Source organism: Musa acuminata, chromosome BXJ2-5 (assembly GCF_036884655.1).
Source record: "Musa acuminata AAA Group cultivar baxijiao chromosome BXJ2-5, Cavendish_Baxijiao_AAA, whole genome shotgun sequence".
NCBI lineage: Eukaryota > Viridiplantae > Streptophyta > Magnoliopsida > Zingiberales > Musaceae > Musa > Musa acuminata.
Window position 1 is genome coordinate 13,750,348 of NC_088342.1, and position 16,434 is coordinate 13,766,781.

The following is a 16,434-nucleotide window of genomic DNA, read 5'->3' on the forward strand; positions in this document are numbered from 1 at the left end:
GATCATGATGAGATCATGATAATGAGATCGATTCACCTTTAAACACATATCCTAAATAATCCCGGTCATAGGTTACTCGAGAGGGATATCGTGATAACCGGACAGACTGGTGTGTTGTATACCCGTCCATATGATGGATGCAGCTGGTCTCATAGCTGCTCGTGTAGGGACACTAGGGATACAGTACAAGTGCTCATTGGAGAATGAGTTTACTGATTGATCCGCTTACGGAATGCTGGATGGTTGATGATGCCTTATTGTCAGACAGCGATTCCGTAGTCCTAGTGGTATATCTGGTCCTTAGACTTGAGACACCAAGGATGTCCTGTATGAGTGCTCCACTCTTTGATACCAGACTTATAGGTTTGGCTATCCCAGATCTAGTACAACTGGTCATTGGGAGTGGTAGTCAACCCTCATCCACTCTCGGCGTCATGAGAGGAATATCCCATATGTTCTTGCTCAGACAAATCCCTGGCTAGGGTCATTCGGGTTGAGAGAGAAAGAATTCTCTGGGAGAATCCGATTAGAGCGAGACTCGAGTAGAAACCGTATGGGTCTAACAGCACCATGCTCGATATACGGTCTCTGGGATATTAGATGGATGAGGGACTATAGGTACACGGTAACTGAGGACAGACAAGTCCAATGGATTGGATTCCCTTGTATCGTCTGGGGACTACGGCGTAGTGGCCTAGTACGTCCGTAGTCGATGAGTCAAGTGAATTATTACAGAGATAATAATTCACTGAGTTAGAAGGAGTTCTGACAGGTATGACTCACGGCCAGCTCGATATTGGGCCTAGAGGGTCACACACATATGGTAGGCATTGCGATGAGTAGAGGTTCAGATATGAGATATCCGACGGAGCCCTTATCTTATTGGATGCAGATCCAATACCCACTAGGAGAGGACCCATTATGGTTTAACAAGGGACCTCTATAAATAGGAGGGATTCAGAGCCTCGTGGACGAGAGCCTTTGCTTGCCTTTCCTATTCTCCTCTCCCTCTCCACCTCAAAGCAGGCCTGGAGTTTTGAGGAGCGTCGTCGCAACCCTACTGTGTGGATCACCGCTAGAGAGGAGGACGCTTGACCTCCTTCACCCTCTCCTAAGGATCTGCAAGGAAACATGGATATATGATCTCCTTAGGTAACACAATCTACTCTATACGCAGTTTTAAGTTTCGCGGATTTTGCGTACCAATCTTCGCACGACGACGAACATCTCTTTGGGAATCGGGGATTTTGTTTTTCTTGTTTTTCCGCTACGCATATGATGTCGCCCCCAAGATTTCCCAACATATTCAGCATGGAAGATTTTCCTCAACTGCTCAAAGATTTCCTCAATTGCTTAGAGATTTCCTCAACTGCCTTGAAGAAATCTTATCTGCCATCATACCCCGACAAGATTAAGTTTCTATCAAGGATGTCAATTTTGGACCGATGAGATAAAAATAGTTTGCAGGTGAGAGGCTTTCTGAGTGAGTCTGCTAGTTGATTAACCGTATGTATGTGAGAAACACGGAGTTGATGTCTGACAACCTGATCTCACACGAAGTGGAAGTCGATGGCAATATGTTTCATGTGGGAATGGAACACTGGATTGGACATAAGTAGGTAGCTCCAATATTATCACAATATATTGTAGGAGTAACTGTGGAGTTGACGTTGAGTTCCTTGAGCAGATTTGTGACCCAATTGAGTTCAACAGTGGCGGTGGTAATGGCACGGTATTCAGCTTTAGTTGTAGATCGTGCAATCGTCTTTTGTTTTTTTAGAACTCCAACTAATTGGAGTAGCTCCAAAGAAGACAATGTACCCTGATGTGGATGTTCTATCATCAAAGTTCTCTGCCCAATCAGCATCAGCAAAGGTATAGAGATGGAGTGAAGCATTTTTGCAAAGAAAAATGTCATGATTAAATGTCCCTTTAAGATACCGCAAAATTTGTTTGACCATAGACTAATGTGTAGTAGATGGTCGATGCATGAATTGCGATAATTTATTAATGGTAAATGAGATATCTAGACGGATGAGAGCTAAGTATTGTAAGGAGCCAAGGACTTGTCGATATTGAGTCGAATTTGTAGCAGAGCTTCTATCACATAATTTAAGTGATTCACTGGTAGAGAGAGAAGTTGTAACCTCTTTTGCATCCTGCATGTTTGTCTTTGATAATAAATCTTGAATATACTTTCTTTATGATAGGAAGAGACCTGAAGATGTAAATATTCCTTTCACTCCCAAAAAGTAGCTTAAAGTTCATAGATCTTTGAAGGAGAATCGATCGGCCAAGTGTTTTAGAAATGCTTGAGTCTTCAAAGGATCATTACCTGTGACAATAATATCATCCACATACACCAAAAGCTATATTGTGCTTCCATTGTGGTGGCAAATGAATAACAAGGTATCAGACTTGGAATTGATGAAACCAATTAAGGTAAAAAATGAGCCAAGCTCTGTATACCAAGCCCTTGGAGCTTGACGAAGTCCATAAATAGCTTTTTGAAGTTTGCAGACATGCCTCAGATACTGAGGATGAATAAAACTAGGAGGTTGCTACATAAAAACATCTTCAGTAAGCAACCCCCCTGTAAAAAGGTATTGTTAATATCCAATTGTCATATGTGCCAACCCTTTGAGATGGCCAAACTCAGGATAAGACGGATTGTTATGGGTTTAACAATGGGACTAAATGTCTTTGTGAAGTCGACACTAGGTCATTGATGAAACCTTTTGGCGACTAGACGTGCTTTATACCTGGCAACGGATCCGTCTGGGTTCCGCTTAATTCAAAATATCCATTTACACTTGATGATATTTTATGTGTGATGAAAGGGTACTAAGGTCCATGTAGAGTTATAGAGGAGAGCATCATATTCGTCACACATGGCTTTACGCTAATGAGAAGATTTTTGAGCTTGAGTGATTGTAGTGGGTTCACTGGCCTCAGTGGAGGAATTTGTTATAGCATGTAAGTCAAGGACTTGACGTGGTTTGAAAATACCACATTTGGAGCGGGTTGTCATTGGATGTCTGGGGGCGATGGAAGTGGTAGATTGTGTTGGTGGTATAGCCGAGGGTGAGTCACTGTCATGGACCGGGTCAACCGTCGACACGTCAATGTCACTAGGTCTAGGAGAATGTAAAGCTAGTGGCAATGTTGCTGAGGGTATTACTTTATTAATAGGGAAAACTTGTGAGGAAGGGAGTGGAGAAATAGAGGGAGTGAGAAGCTATTGAACTAGAGTAATAGTAGTATGCAGATCTTGAGGGTAAGGACTGGACGGTGTAATGGGAAGTTCGTGTGATGAGATTGGAGGGATACTCTAGTGATGTATGTTTATTGGAGTAGCCTGCATAGTAGGATTATTTTGAAAAAGAAAGACAGACTCCTCAAAAATAACATGACGTGATATAAAGACTTTTTTAGTTTGAGGTTCATAGCATCGAAAAGCATTATGTTTAAAAGAGTAGCCTATAAAAGTGCAAGGCTTAGATCGCGGTGTTAGCTTATGTGAGGCATAGGGACGGAGCCATGGATAACATAAACAACAAAAAACTTTGAGTTTATAAAGGTTTGGAAGCTTGTGGAATAATTTTTTAAATGATGACTGGTATTGTAAGAATGGAGTGAGCATACGATTAATGAGATACACTACAATTTGAAAAGCTGCTGACCAAAAAGGTGGTGGCATGAATGCTTGATGTAGAAGGGAGAAACTAGTTTCAACGATATGTCGATGTTTGTGTTCGGCAGAGCTAACCAATTGGGGAGTATATGGGGGTGACTTGAGGTGTTGTATATCACAAGCGAAGAGACATGATGTGAGGGCTTGATATTCGCCTCCGCCATCAAAGTAAACTATTTTAATGGAAGATTGAAAAAAATTCTTGACCAACTTTTGAAAGTTGGTAAATACTATGGAAACATCAGACTTATGGTGGAGAGGATATAACCATGTGTACTTAGTGAAATAGTCTACAAAAATGACATAAAAGCAAAACTTGTCAAAAGAAGGAATTGGGGCAGGGCCCCACACGTCGGTATAAATGATTTCAAATGGTTTAGAGCAAGAAATGGAGGTTGTCCCAAAAGGCAGTTTATGACTTTTATTGCAAAGACAAGCATCGCAATGAGTGATAGTGCTATTGACCAAGACAAGGAGGGATGACCAAGACAACGATGCCATACATCAATCGGAGCTGCGATTGAAGAGTGAATAGTAGGAAGAGTAATTTGTGAAGTGGATGGCTACTTATAAATGTTATCTTTGTTCTGGCCCTGGACTAAGGATGCTCCCGTGCTCAAATCCTTGACAAGAAAAGAGTTAGGAAAGGATTCAATGGAGGTATTATTTTATTTATAGAATTGAGAAACGAAAATGAGGTTTCTTTTATTGTTAGGTGCACACAGAACATCATCGAATGTAAAAGTTGTGATAAGTGAACTAAGCGTTGAGGAATCAAAATGAGTAATAGGAATTCTTTTACCATCACTGATGATGATATCTTCATTTCCGTCATAGTTGTTGTGGATGGACAAGTTTTGAAGATCAAATGTGATGTGATGAGAGGCACCCGAGTCCACAATTCAATTAGGTTGGGTAGTAGTTGGAATAGCCATGAAATTCGCCTAAGGCCACTATGATGGAGTAGGGAGTCTGGGGCGAGAGCGACAAACTTTTGCAGAGTGCCCGACTTTATCTCATAGTTAGCAAACGACTTGTTGGTGGCTTGTGAAGTGAGGACGCGATGGCTGAGGATTATGAAAGTTACCACCTTGATAGGGATAAGGGGGGTTTGGTCTGGGCCCTATAGGGCTAGGAGGTAGCTTAGCCAGACCGTTGTTGATGTGCTTATTGTACTGGTTGCTCTTTCTCTTAGATTTTTGATTGAATTGAACTGTAATAGGTGGTTCGGGCAACCTATCATCATGCTTCAAGTATGTCTCATAGTCAATCAACTTATCATAGAGTTCTTTGAATGATATTGGTGAGTTACGTGCCCGAAGTGCTGCTGTCAGTTCTTTGTACTCGCCTCCTAGGCCATTCAGGATATGGATTATGACTTCTTCATCACTGAGAGAATGACCTATCAAAGCCAAGTCATCAATGATAACTTTGATATTTTGTAGATAATCAACAATAGAACTTCCCTCTTGTTTTGTTTTCATAAGATTGAAGAGAAGTCCGAGAATGCGAGTATGCGAGCGATTTGCCAAAATAGTTTGTAACTTACACCATGCTTCTACAGCAGTCATACATGAGGATATCAGCGGGGCAATGGATCCAACAACTGAGGCTTGAATAGCTTAGAGGATGAGGCGATCTTGATGTAACCACAGTTTGTGAGTTGGATTTGGCATTGGATTGGGTTCTCCTAAGATGTTTGTTGGGCTGATAGCCCATATTCAGCCCATGTGAGCTAGGGCAGCCCACAGCCCACACCCCCTCTTAACCTAACCCTAATTAAGATTAGGGGGGTGTGGTGGCTACGTTTTAGAAGCAGAAAAAGGCTATAAAAAGGCAGCAACGAGGCAGATCTTGAGGGCCACGGGATTCCAAAGAGAAGAAGGAGAACAAGGCAAAAAAGGAAGAGAAAGAAAGGGAAGAAGACAAGGACAACGTAGAGAGACTGTTCTCAATCATATAGTAGTATTTTCATCTCAGGTTAGATCAAATCTACAGTAGACTCTTGCTATGATTACTTGGGGAGGTTTTAGATATTGTGGGCAGTGACGTGATCCTTGTATCCCAGTTATTCTCTTGTGGTTGTTGCTAGGGTTTAGGACAAGAGATTGAGATTTGTCTATTCATTATTCTCATAGTGGATTATCTCTAGTTTGCCCCGTGGTTTTTACCCTTCACATTGAAGGGGTTTTCCACATATATCTTGGTATTCTGTTTGATTGTGTTTCTATTTAATTCCGCTGCGTATTATGGTCTTCTAGTATTTGTTCATATACAAAGGTTATTCCTCTTTATATCCCCATCAATGTTGACCATTTCAGGTGGACACTGGAGAGAGCCATCAACGTAACCTAGGAGATCATAGCCAAATAGAAAATTAAAAAGTTGTGCCCGCCAAGATGCGTAGTTGCCGCCTTTGGATAATTTGAAGGGAATGAGTGCTACAGCATTAATGGTGATAAGACTTTGAGAAGTGCTATGGTTCCTACAGGGATAATAAATGGAATGACAAAGATAGTTGATGAAGACATTTGAGGATATATATATAAGGGAGTCGTCAGCTGTAGAAGGGTCAGCTGCTTCTTCCAGAGTTACTGGTAGAGCTTGGTGGTTGGGATTTGAGGGCTTTAAGGGTGTTCCCGCTTCTAAGCGTTGAGGTACGGTTGCAGCAGTGTAAGCAGCAGAAGGCTGCACCAATGCTGGAGAAGGCTGCACCAATGCTGGAGAAGGTTGCAGCAATTTCTGCAGTGATGCAGAATGTAGGAGAGATTGATGTAGCGAGGCAGGAGAAATCTTTGCAGCTTGCAGCAATGCATGAGAGATTTCTGCAGCGATGTTGGAGAAATCTGCAAGGTTGGAGATAGTTGCAGTAATGCAGTGTTGGAGTATGATGGCTGGAAGAGCGGCGGAGTTTTCAGCGGAAGACTTCGGTAGGCAAGGGAGCAGCAGCCAGCGGTAGAAACAAAGGCCGTGACTGTGCTTCCTTTAGGAGCGTTGCCAATGGAAGAAGTGTCAATGCAGTGGGCGTAGCGACAACGACTGCAGCAGCGGCAGCGCCACCGTCATCTCAATCTCTGCTGTTGCGGCGGGTGTGATCTGATACTAGCAGCCGCAAGTGCTGCAGTAGGCTGCAGTGAATGGCTATGGCTGAGGGGCGGAGATGTCGCCGTGAGAGGAATGGTCGAGCGGCTGCGGCTGCCACCCAAGGGAAGGCGGTGGACTCTGGTTGGGAAGCGATCGCGGGTCTGTGGTAGGAGGTGACTGCTTTGTTGCTTTAGATTAATATTGCCGAGGTGCACCAAGGTAGAGGAAATGACAGGTCGGGGGGCTATGGCGAGAGTTGACTGTTTTGTTGCTTTAGATTAATGTTACCAAGGTGCACCGAGGTAGAGGAAATGACAGGCGGTTGCCAGCTCAGGTAGGAGAACACAGCGAAACAGGGTAAGCAGCGTCGACGTCGAGCATCTCTGCTGACGAGGTTGTATGAGGAGTCAAATAGTGAGAAGAGGGCTTGCTCTAGGCAAGTGGCTCTGATACCATCTAAAGAATTAAACGAAGAAGATAGAAAGATACAAATTATAGAAGAAACTATGAAATGTAATTGCATAGTTCATTTAGATAGTGAGCTTTTGATAGCTATTTATATACATTCAGGAAAAAATTTCCTCAACTGCTCAGAGATTTCCTTATTTGCTTAAAGATTTCCTCAACTGTCTTGAGGAAATTATCTGATATAAAAAACGACACAGATGTTTAACCAATTAAGTGGCCTTTTTTTCAACATTATTCAAGTCTCCATCAATCTCATTATAATGCTAAATTCGAGAACATTCTTCATTATTTCGAACCATGATGACAGCGCTTAAAAGACAAGACGGGGTTGGGACTCCTGCTGCAAGAACAGAACCGTAGTCAATTCATCAAGCAGGTGGCGCAGAAAACATGTCGACGACCTTCTTCCACGACGGCCGCGTCGAGATCTCCTCCCACCACCTGGCTACGTTCTTCCTCGACGCAAACATATCGTCCTTACCGGCGGCACAGATGTAGTGGGCGTTAGGGAGGTGCGCGAGATCGGCGAGCGCGAACTCGTCCCCGGCCAGGAACCTGCTCTCCCCTAGCCGCCGCTCGTAGACGTCCAGCACTTTGGCCAGCTTCGCTTGGTTCAGCTCAATCGCGGCTGGGTCCTGCGCGAGCCCCATCCGGGGGGCGAATGCCAGCTGGAACACCAGCGCCGAACTGGGTGGGTTGAAGCTCTGGCTCTCGGCCTCCAGCCACTGCTCGACCTGCGCCCGCTCAGCCGGCCCGCCGCCGTTGCGCCCGAAGAGGCTCTGGTTGCCCCTGTTGGCGTACTTGTCGCAGATGTAGCGGCAGATCGCCCTCGACTCTTCATGCACAGATCAAAACCCCTTGGCAAAGAACATGAACAAGAGCACATGAACAGTAACTCAAAAGCGGAGGAAACCGGTACCAACCAAACAGAGTGGCGTGCTCGTCCTGGAATGCCGGGACTTGGCCGAACGGCTGTCAGGATGAGACTCATCAGAACAAGAAGAATAAGAAGAGAAGGAGTAGGAGTTCGATGGTGGAGAAGAGGAGAGGGCAGGGACAGGACCTGGAGCTTGAGGTAATCGGGAGACTTGTGCTGGCCTTTGGCCATGTCCACATTGACGAGCTTGAAGTCGACGTCCTTCTCAAGGAGGCAGGCCAGGACTCTAGAGACGGCCGTAGATATGGGAGGGCCGTACACCGTCACGCTTCCCATGCCTTCGTTGCTCCGTCTCCCTCTTCCGGTAAGTATCTGGCTTTTTGTCGGCAGAATGAAACGGAGGAGTCAAACAGAGACGTTACAGATCGCAGATGGCTCGACAGCCACACGGTGTTTATCGTGATTTAATGACCGTCGTTTCATCCCCAGTTTAATCTTTTTAAGGAAAGATGTACAGAAAATGAAAGTTGCTGACAGTATTATTTCTCTTAATTATTTTATTAATAATATTATGGTTACTTGTGACAATTAATTTAATTGATAAAAAAAATCGAAACTTATTATTCGAAGTTCATTTTTATTATTGAGAATCTCTTGCTATTCACAATCACTTAAAAAATAATAAATAATTATTATATTATTTATATTTTTAATATTATTATAATCCTTTATTTTAATTATTATATTAGTTATCGATATTGCTCCCTATTGACCTGCTCATTGCGGACGTCCCCTTTGACGTCTTTTTGCTTGTTAGCAACATTGTCGATGCTTGCACGATGATCCCTTGATGCTTGTCACTGGTGTAGTTGAAGGTGACATTACTCGTTATTAACATTACTCACTATCACTGTCAATGTCACTCGATATCGTTTGACTTCATTTGTCACCTCTTCGGCAACATACTCTATGAGCGAAGTATAAGAGGAAAAAGAAAAAGAAAAAGAGAAGAAGATAAAAAAAAAAATCAAGAAAAAGAGAAGGAAGAAAAGAAGAATTAATTTAAGTGTATTTACAAAAGAATAATTTAAAATATTCAAAAATTTTAAAATAGGAGTGCAATTAGTAAAAAGGGATTACAAATAGTAACATCCTAAAAATCTTAAGTGATTTCCCTAAAAAAGATCACTTTTTTTTTTTTCTCACAAAAGACGACCTCCTTTTTGAGTTTTTTTTTTCCATCAGTACCCCCTGATTCAAAAAATCCAGAAAAACTCCTTGTTAACTCATTCCGCCAAATTTTTTCATCAGTTTTTTCACTAGTTTTGAACTGTCACAGTATTTTCATTTAAATAGCATCTTCAGGGTTTTTATTAAGGTACTGAAAGTACTGTATGTGATATTATATTATACCTCTTTGATTGTCATTATTAGTAGATCATTACTATATTATATATTCTTTGACTTGTAATTAGTTTAATGTTGTTTCCAACTAGTATAAATACCTAATATGATATATCAAATGATTTATAGTGTTTTAATTTTATATAACTCATTTATTATATTTTTAAGTTGATTTTATAGTAATTTTATTTTGATGCCTAAAACACTAAACACTATATCATGCGAAAACAGTACAATTAGCTTTTTGAGAGATAGTCTTAGTATTTTTTTTTAATTAGAGATACTTATTTGAAAAAAAACCAAAAAGAGGATGCCTTTTGGAAATCAAAAAAATTTTGATAGTTGATGGCATTTGAAGGAATATATTTGTTAGCTGTTAAGATATTATCGAATTTAATAACTTAGAAATTGGATCCAACATTGGGGCATTAGTTTTATTGCCAAGAAAAACACAATACCTCATGTGTCTGTCTCTTGGTTGTAGGTTTCTGCACTCGAAGATATCATCACTTGTGAGGCGTCTGCTATTTTGGACAGATTGAAGCTGGCATTGCAAATTGGTGCCCCGATGGTTCACACTGAAATGTATTGGGTTGACAGCCCATATTCAACCCAAAAGTGAGTTTTATCCGTCCACAGTTCATCTTTTCTTAATCTAATCTTAATTTATATTAGGGGGTACGGTGACTATAAAAAAAATAGAAAAAAGTAAGAGAAAAAAAGGAAAGAAACAAGGACAACACAGAGAAACTGTTCTCAATCATCTAGCAGTGCTTTCATCTCGGGTTAGATTAGATCTACAATAGATTCTTACGATGTTTACTTAGGGAGAATTAGAGAAGATTTAGATATTATGCATAGTGACGTGATCCTTGTATCCCAATTATTCTCTTGTGATTGTTACTAGGATTTTAGGCAAGAGATTGAGATTTATATATTTATTATTATTATAATAGATTATCTTTAGTTTGTCCCGTGGTTTTTACCCTTCACATTGAATTTTTCACGTATATCTCGGTGTTTAATTTGATTATGATTCCATTTAATTTCGATGTATATCTTGGTGTTTAATTTGATTATCGTTCCATTTAATTTGATTATGGTTCCATTTATTATAATAGAGAAATAAACTTTTGTTCATTTACAAAAGTTTATTTCTCTTTATATCCCATCAAAATAGACGGAAGATATTTTATCAAAAAAAAAAACCATCAAACTCTATCTTAAAGAATTATAATTTTATATCGCAAGATACAAAATATTTCACATGTATTTCGGAAGGGAAACTTTGAATAGCTAATTTTGCCTATGCCAACTCGTTTTCTTATATTTAGTATGAGTCTTGGCCTCGTGAGCTCGATGATATGATTTGTGCCGACGCAAATGGTTATGTTTATTTTAGTTTTCTTCTTTTGCAAAAACATAAAAACTTTGGACTTAGCCCTCTCATTGCATGCATGCATGGGTTGGTTGCTTAATTTCTTTTTCATCTTTAAGATATAAATACAAGATATATATATACGGTAATTTTCCTAGAAATGATTTTCTTTTTTATTTTTTATTTTTCAAAAAACACTCTTCTTTTATTTTTTTTCTTTTCTCAGACAGTGTGTGTCCCTAATTTAAAAAATACACAAAATACCCCACACCAACTCTTCTCCTCGAATTTTTCTTATTTTTCATCATTTTTTAATTATTATCATATTTTTATTTGACTTATTTATAGTGTTTATATTGTAATGATCAAATTATAAAATATCAAAACCACTACAATAGATCAAAAAACTATAAGGGATGAATGAGAAATGTACAATAGTTCTTTGAGGAGCAATATATCAAAATAGACAAAATCTAACGTTTCAATTTTATTTTATTTATTTTAATTTTTTAGCATCTGAACACTATGAAATTTTATTTATTTTCTTTGATTTATTCTAATTTTTTAGAATAAGATTCTTCCATGAAATATTTTTTGATATTTGAGCTTTAAATAAGTAGGAAACGTATTCTGAAAATTTGGTCAAAAAGAAGGAAGATTTTGACCCACTTGCATTATTTTTTAGATCAATTCAAAAATAGTATAACTAGGTCAAATCCTTGTGAAAAAAATAACATGATATTTTCAAAAAGAAAATAACCATTGTATTAGATCCTATGGACAAAAAATCCAACTTTTTCTATTTTAGAAATTTTATTTGATATTTTATAAACTTTTTAATATTTGAATACTATGAAAATTTTATCTCTTTTTTTTGTTTTATTAAAATATAATGCTTCTATTAAATGTTTTTGACATTTGAGCTTCTAAATAATATAAAAATTATCCTGAAAATTTGATCTAAAAACTAAAACCTTGAACCGCTTAAACTGTTTTTGAATTAGCCCTAAAAATAATGTAACTGGATCAACTCCCAGTCATAATAACTTAAATTTTTTGGAAACCTTTGCATTAAACCCAAATGGAAAAAAATATATTTTTATTTATTTTTTTAAAATTTTCAGCATTTGAACACTATGAAATTTTATCTATTTTCTACAAAGTATTCTAATTTTATAAAAAATATAATGTTTTCATGAATTTTTTTCAAAACATTTGAGCTTCTAAATTGGTATAAAATCAAAAACAAAGGCTTTGTGTTAAACTTAGATATTTTCAGAAAACCTTTACATTACATCCAGATAGATAAAATTTGATATTTTCAGAAAACCTTTACTTTACATTCAAAAATAGTGTAAGTCGATCAAATCCTGATCAAAATAATTTGATACTTTCAGAAAACCTTTACATTACATCCAGATAGATAAAATTTTAACTTTATTATATTAAAAAACTATTTCATATTTTTCTAAATTTTTCATCATTTGAACACCATGAAATTTTATCCATTTTCTTCAATTTCTTCTAATTTTGTTAAAATATGATGCTTGTATGAAATGTGTTTTTGACATTTGTGCTTCTAACTAGGTAGGAAACCTATTCTAAAAATTTGAAGTTCTTGAACCTCTTACACTATTTTTGAGATCAATTAAAAAAATATAACTTAGTCAAATCCTAGTCAAAACATCATGAGATTTTTAGGAAACCTTTGTGTTAAACTTAGATGAACAAAAAATTTAATCATTTTTCATTTTAATAAATTTATTTATATTTTTCTAAAATTTTCAGCATCTGAACACTATAAAATTTTATCTTTTATCTTTATTTTTTAATTTTATCAAAATATGATACTTTCATTAAAATTTATTTTTGATATTTGAACTTCTAAATAGATAGAAAAGCTATTCTGCAAATTTGATTTAAAAACACAAAGGCTTTGAATCACTTACACTATTTTCGAGCCAATTCAAAAAATACTTAGGTGGAAAATAGTGTAAGTGGGTGGTCAAAACAATAATAGGTTTTTAGAAAAATCTTTTTATGGAACCGATATAGATAAAAATTCAACTTTTTCTGTTTTAAACAATTTATTTCATATTTGTATGAAATTTTCAACATTTGAACATTATAAAAATTTATCTTTTTTAATTTCTTCTAATTTTATTAATATGATGCTTTCATAAAATATTTTTTGACATTTGAACTTCTATACAGGTAAAAAAACCTATTCTAAAAGTTTAATCCTAAGAAACTAAGGCCATGAATCACTTACATTATTTTTGAAGCAATTCAAAATAGTATAACCGGGTTAAATCATAATCAAAACAGCTAAGAATTTCAAGAAACATTTGTATTGGACCCAAATATACATAAATTTAACCTTTTCTATTTTAGGGAATTTATTTCATTTATTTTTGAATTTTTAAGCATCTGAACATTTTAAAATTTTATCTATTTTCTTTAATTTCTTCTACTTATGTCAAAATATGATGCTTCTATGATTTTTATTTTTTTTGACATCTGAGCTTCTAAATAGATAGAAAACTATTTTGAAAATTTGATCTAAGAAACCAATGCATTGAACCACTTCCGATGTTAAACCAGAAAAATAAGTTGAAACCTATAAGAAACATTTGAATTGATTATATTATTTTTCTCTTTTTATACATTTAAATAATATTTTTTAGATAAATTTAATTTTTTAAGAGTCAAAATCAGTAAAATTATTTTAAAAATTAAAAAATAATAACAATGGTCATATAGAACTTTCAAATTTATTTTCGTGTTTTCTTAAATATTTTAAATATTATATTTATTTTTAGATTTTATTGTTCTTTACATTATAGTTAATAGTTTTTTAAATTTATTATTAATATTTTATAATTTAATATATTTAATATATCAGTTTTAATAATATAAATTAATATATCAGTAAATTATTTAATATAATTTATTTTAAACTGATCCAAGTTTTAAATTGATTGAATTGATTTAATTGTATGAGTTAGTTCAAATGATATAGCTTTTAACGAGAAAAAAAAATTGTTGGAGATTACTTTCTTTTTTTTTTTTTGACAACTTAAAAAGTTAGGACATTTTATGAGAATTTTTTAAAATTAAAAATTATTTTCAAGAATTTACCCCCTTCTCTCTCTTTGTATATATATAGTATAATGATGAGTACTCTTATTGATGGGATATAAAAAGAAATAAATTTTTGTATATGAACAAATGAAATTACAATCAAATTAAATATCAAGATTTACGTAAAAAATCCCTTCAACATAAACGGTAAAAACCACGTGGCAAACTGGAGATAATCTACTATAAGAATAATGAATATACAAATCTTAATCTTTTGCCCAAAACCCTAGCAACAATCACAAGAGAATAACTGGGATATAGGGATTACATCACTGTGTACAATATCCAAATTCTCTCAAATAATCACAATAAGAATCTACTGTAGATCTGATTTTATCTAAGATGAGAACACTGTCTAGATGATTGAAAATAATCTCTCTACGTTGTCCTTGTCTTCTTCCTTTTCCTTATATTGTTTTTCTGCCCTTTTCTCATCTTTGTTGAATCAAGATGCTACTACAATTTTCTCTCTTGTTGCTGTAATTTTTTCTCCCTCATATTTTCATAACCACCACACCCCTTATTAGATCTAGGGTTGACTTGAAAGGGGAGTGGGCTGTGGTCTGTTAAAGCTCACTATGGGTTGAACCTATGGGTTGTCAGCCCAACAACCTCCTCCTTTAGCCCATAAGGGAGGTTGTCTCATGATTCCTCAATATAAACCATGTCGACCAGTTGTTAACATATCTCCTACCTTTTTTTTGGTAAGGTCTTTATCAACATATCTACTTCGTTGTTATCTATGTGAATTTTTTGAAGGTGCAACTGCTTCTCTTCAAATACATTTCAAATCCAATAGTATCTGATATATATATGCTTTGACTTGGAATGAAAAGTTAGGTTCTTACACAAATAGATGACACTCTGTCTGTCACAATTCACCACATAGTTTTTCTATTTCAGTCCTAATTCTTGTAAAAATTCTTTTATCCATAATATTTCTTTGTAAACCTTTGTAGCAGTAATATATTCTGCCTCTGTGATGGAGAGAGCAATACACCTTTATAATATAGATTGTCATGACATAGCTTCCCCTGCAAAAGTAAGTACAAAACCTGATGTGGACTTCCTCGTATGCATATCTCTTGCCATATCTGCATCTGTGTAACCTGTCAACACAGGTGGTCCACCTCCAAAGCTTAAACAAATTTTAGAACTCCCTCCAAGATATCTAAAGATCCACTTCATTGCTGCCCAGTGCTCTTTGCTTGGATTTGCAAGAAATCTACTAGTAACACCCACTGCATATGCGATGTCCGATCTCTACATACCATTGCATATATTAAACTTTCAACTAGTGAAACATAATGAACATTTTGTATTTTCTCCTTCTCCTCGTAACTTGATAGACTCTATTCTGAAAACAACTTGAAGTGATTTGTAAGAGGAGAACCAACTGGCTTTGCATTGCTCATACTAAACCTTTCTAATACATTCTTGATGTATTTCTCCTATGACAACCAATCTTCTTATTTTTTCTATCACGAGAAATCTGCATGCCTAGTATTTGCTTTGCTGGCCCTATGTCATTCATTGTAAAAGATACACTCAGTTCCTTCTTCAACCTGTCAATTGTAGATATACATTTCCCAAGAATAAGCATGTCATCAACATAAAGTAAGAGAATAATAAAATTCTCACTAAACCATTTGATGTACACACAATGATCTAAATCTATTCTTTTGTATCTATTTTCTGTCATAAATGAATCAAACTTTCTATACCACTGTCTTGGAGCTTGTTTCAGCCCATACAAGCTTTTCCTCAACTTGCAAACAAAGTTTTCTTTACTTTTGACTTTAAAGCCTTCTGGTTGCTCCATATAAATTTTCTCCTCCAAATCACCATAAAGGAAAGTTGTCTTCACATCTAATTGCTCAATCTCCAAGTCCTAACTAGCAACAATACAAGAGCAACACGAATAGAAGATATTTTAACAACAGGAGAAAAAATCTCTTCAAAGTCAATACCTTTCTTTTGACCAAAGCTTTTCACAACCAATCTAGCTTTGTACTTTGGTTAAAAATAATATTTTTGAGTCTTCAACTTGAAAACTCATTTGTTCTTCAAGGCCTTCATTCTCTTTGGTAGTTGCACCAAATCATAAGTGTGGTTCTTCTGAAGAGCATCCATCTCTTCCTACATAGCAACTAATCACTTCTTTTTCTGCTCACTTTTAACTGCTTCTTGGTAACTCTTTAGTTCACCTACATCAGTAAGTATCACATACTCATCTATAGAGTATCTTTTGGAAGATTAACGTTGTTTAGAAGATCTTCTCAATTGAGGTTCTACGAAAAGTTGCTCCCTAACTTCTTCTTGCTCAACATGTCCTGCAAGTATATCAACATCGGGCTCTACACCATCTTTCTGCACATCTTCCCC

The 16,434-nt window shown here is 36.4% G+C and overlaps 1 protein-coding gene across 1 annotated transcript; it reads right to left on the reverse strand.

Annotated features, from left to right (window-relative positions):
• Positions 1-7,514: 7,514 nt before the first annotated feature.
• LOC135611718 (glutathione S-transferase PARB-like) lies at positions 7,515-8,542 on the reverse strand. The gene is made up of 3 exons (XM_065107371.1): positions 8,310-8,542; positions 8,170-8,218; positions 7,515-8,081 (listed from the first exon to the last, which is right to left on the reverse strand). Exons 1-3 carry the CDS (start codon positions 8,457-8,459, stop codon positions 7,615-7,617), a joined length of 666 nt encoding a protein of 221 aa, XP_064963443.1. The 5' UTR covers positions 8,460-8,542; the 3' UTR covers positions 7,515-7,614.
• Between the last annotated feature and the right edge of the window lie 7,892 nt (positions 8,543-16,434).

Excerpts from the sequence above, each read along its gene's own strand:
- LOC135611718 (XM_065107371.1), bottom strand. The coding sequence starts at position 8,459 with ATGGGAAGCGTGACGGTGTACGGCCCTCCCATATCTACGGCCGTCTCT. Across the intron at positions 8,219-8,309 it reads CCGATTACCTCAAGCTCCAG|CCGTTCGGCCAAGTCCCGGC; the intron begins GTCCTGTCCCTG and ends TCATCCTGACAG. Across the intron at positions 8,082-8,169 it reads CGAGCACGCCACTCTGTTTG|AGTCGAGGGCGATCTGCCGC; the intron begins GTTGGTACCGGT and ends CTGTGCATGAAG.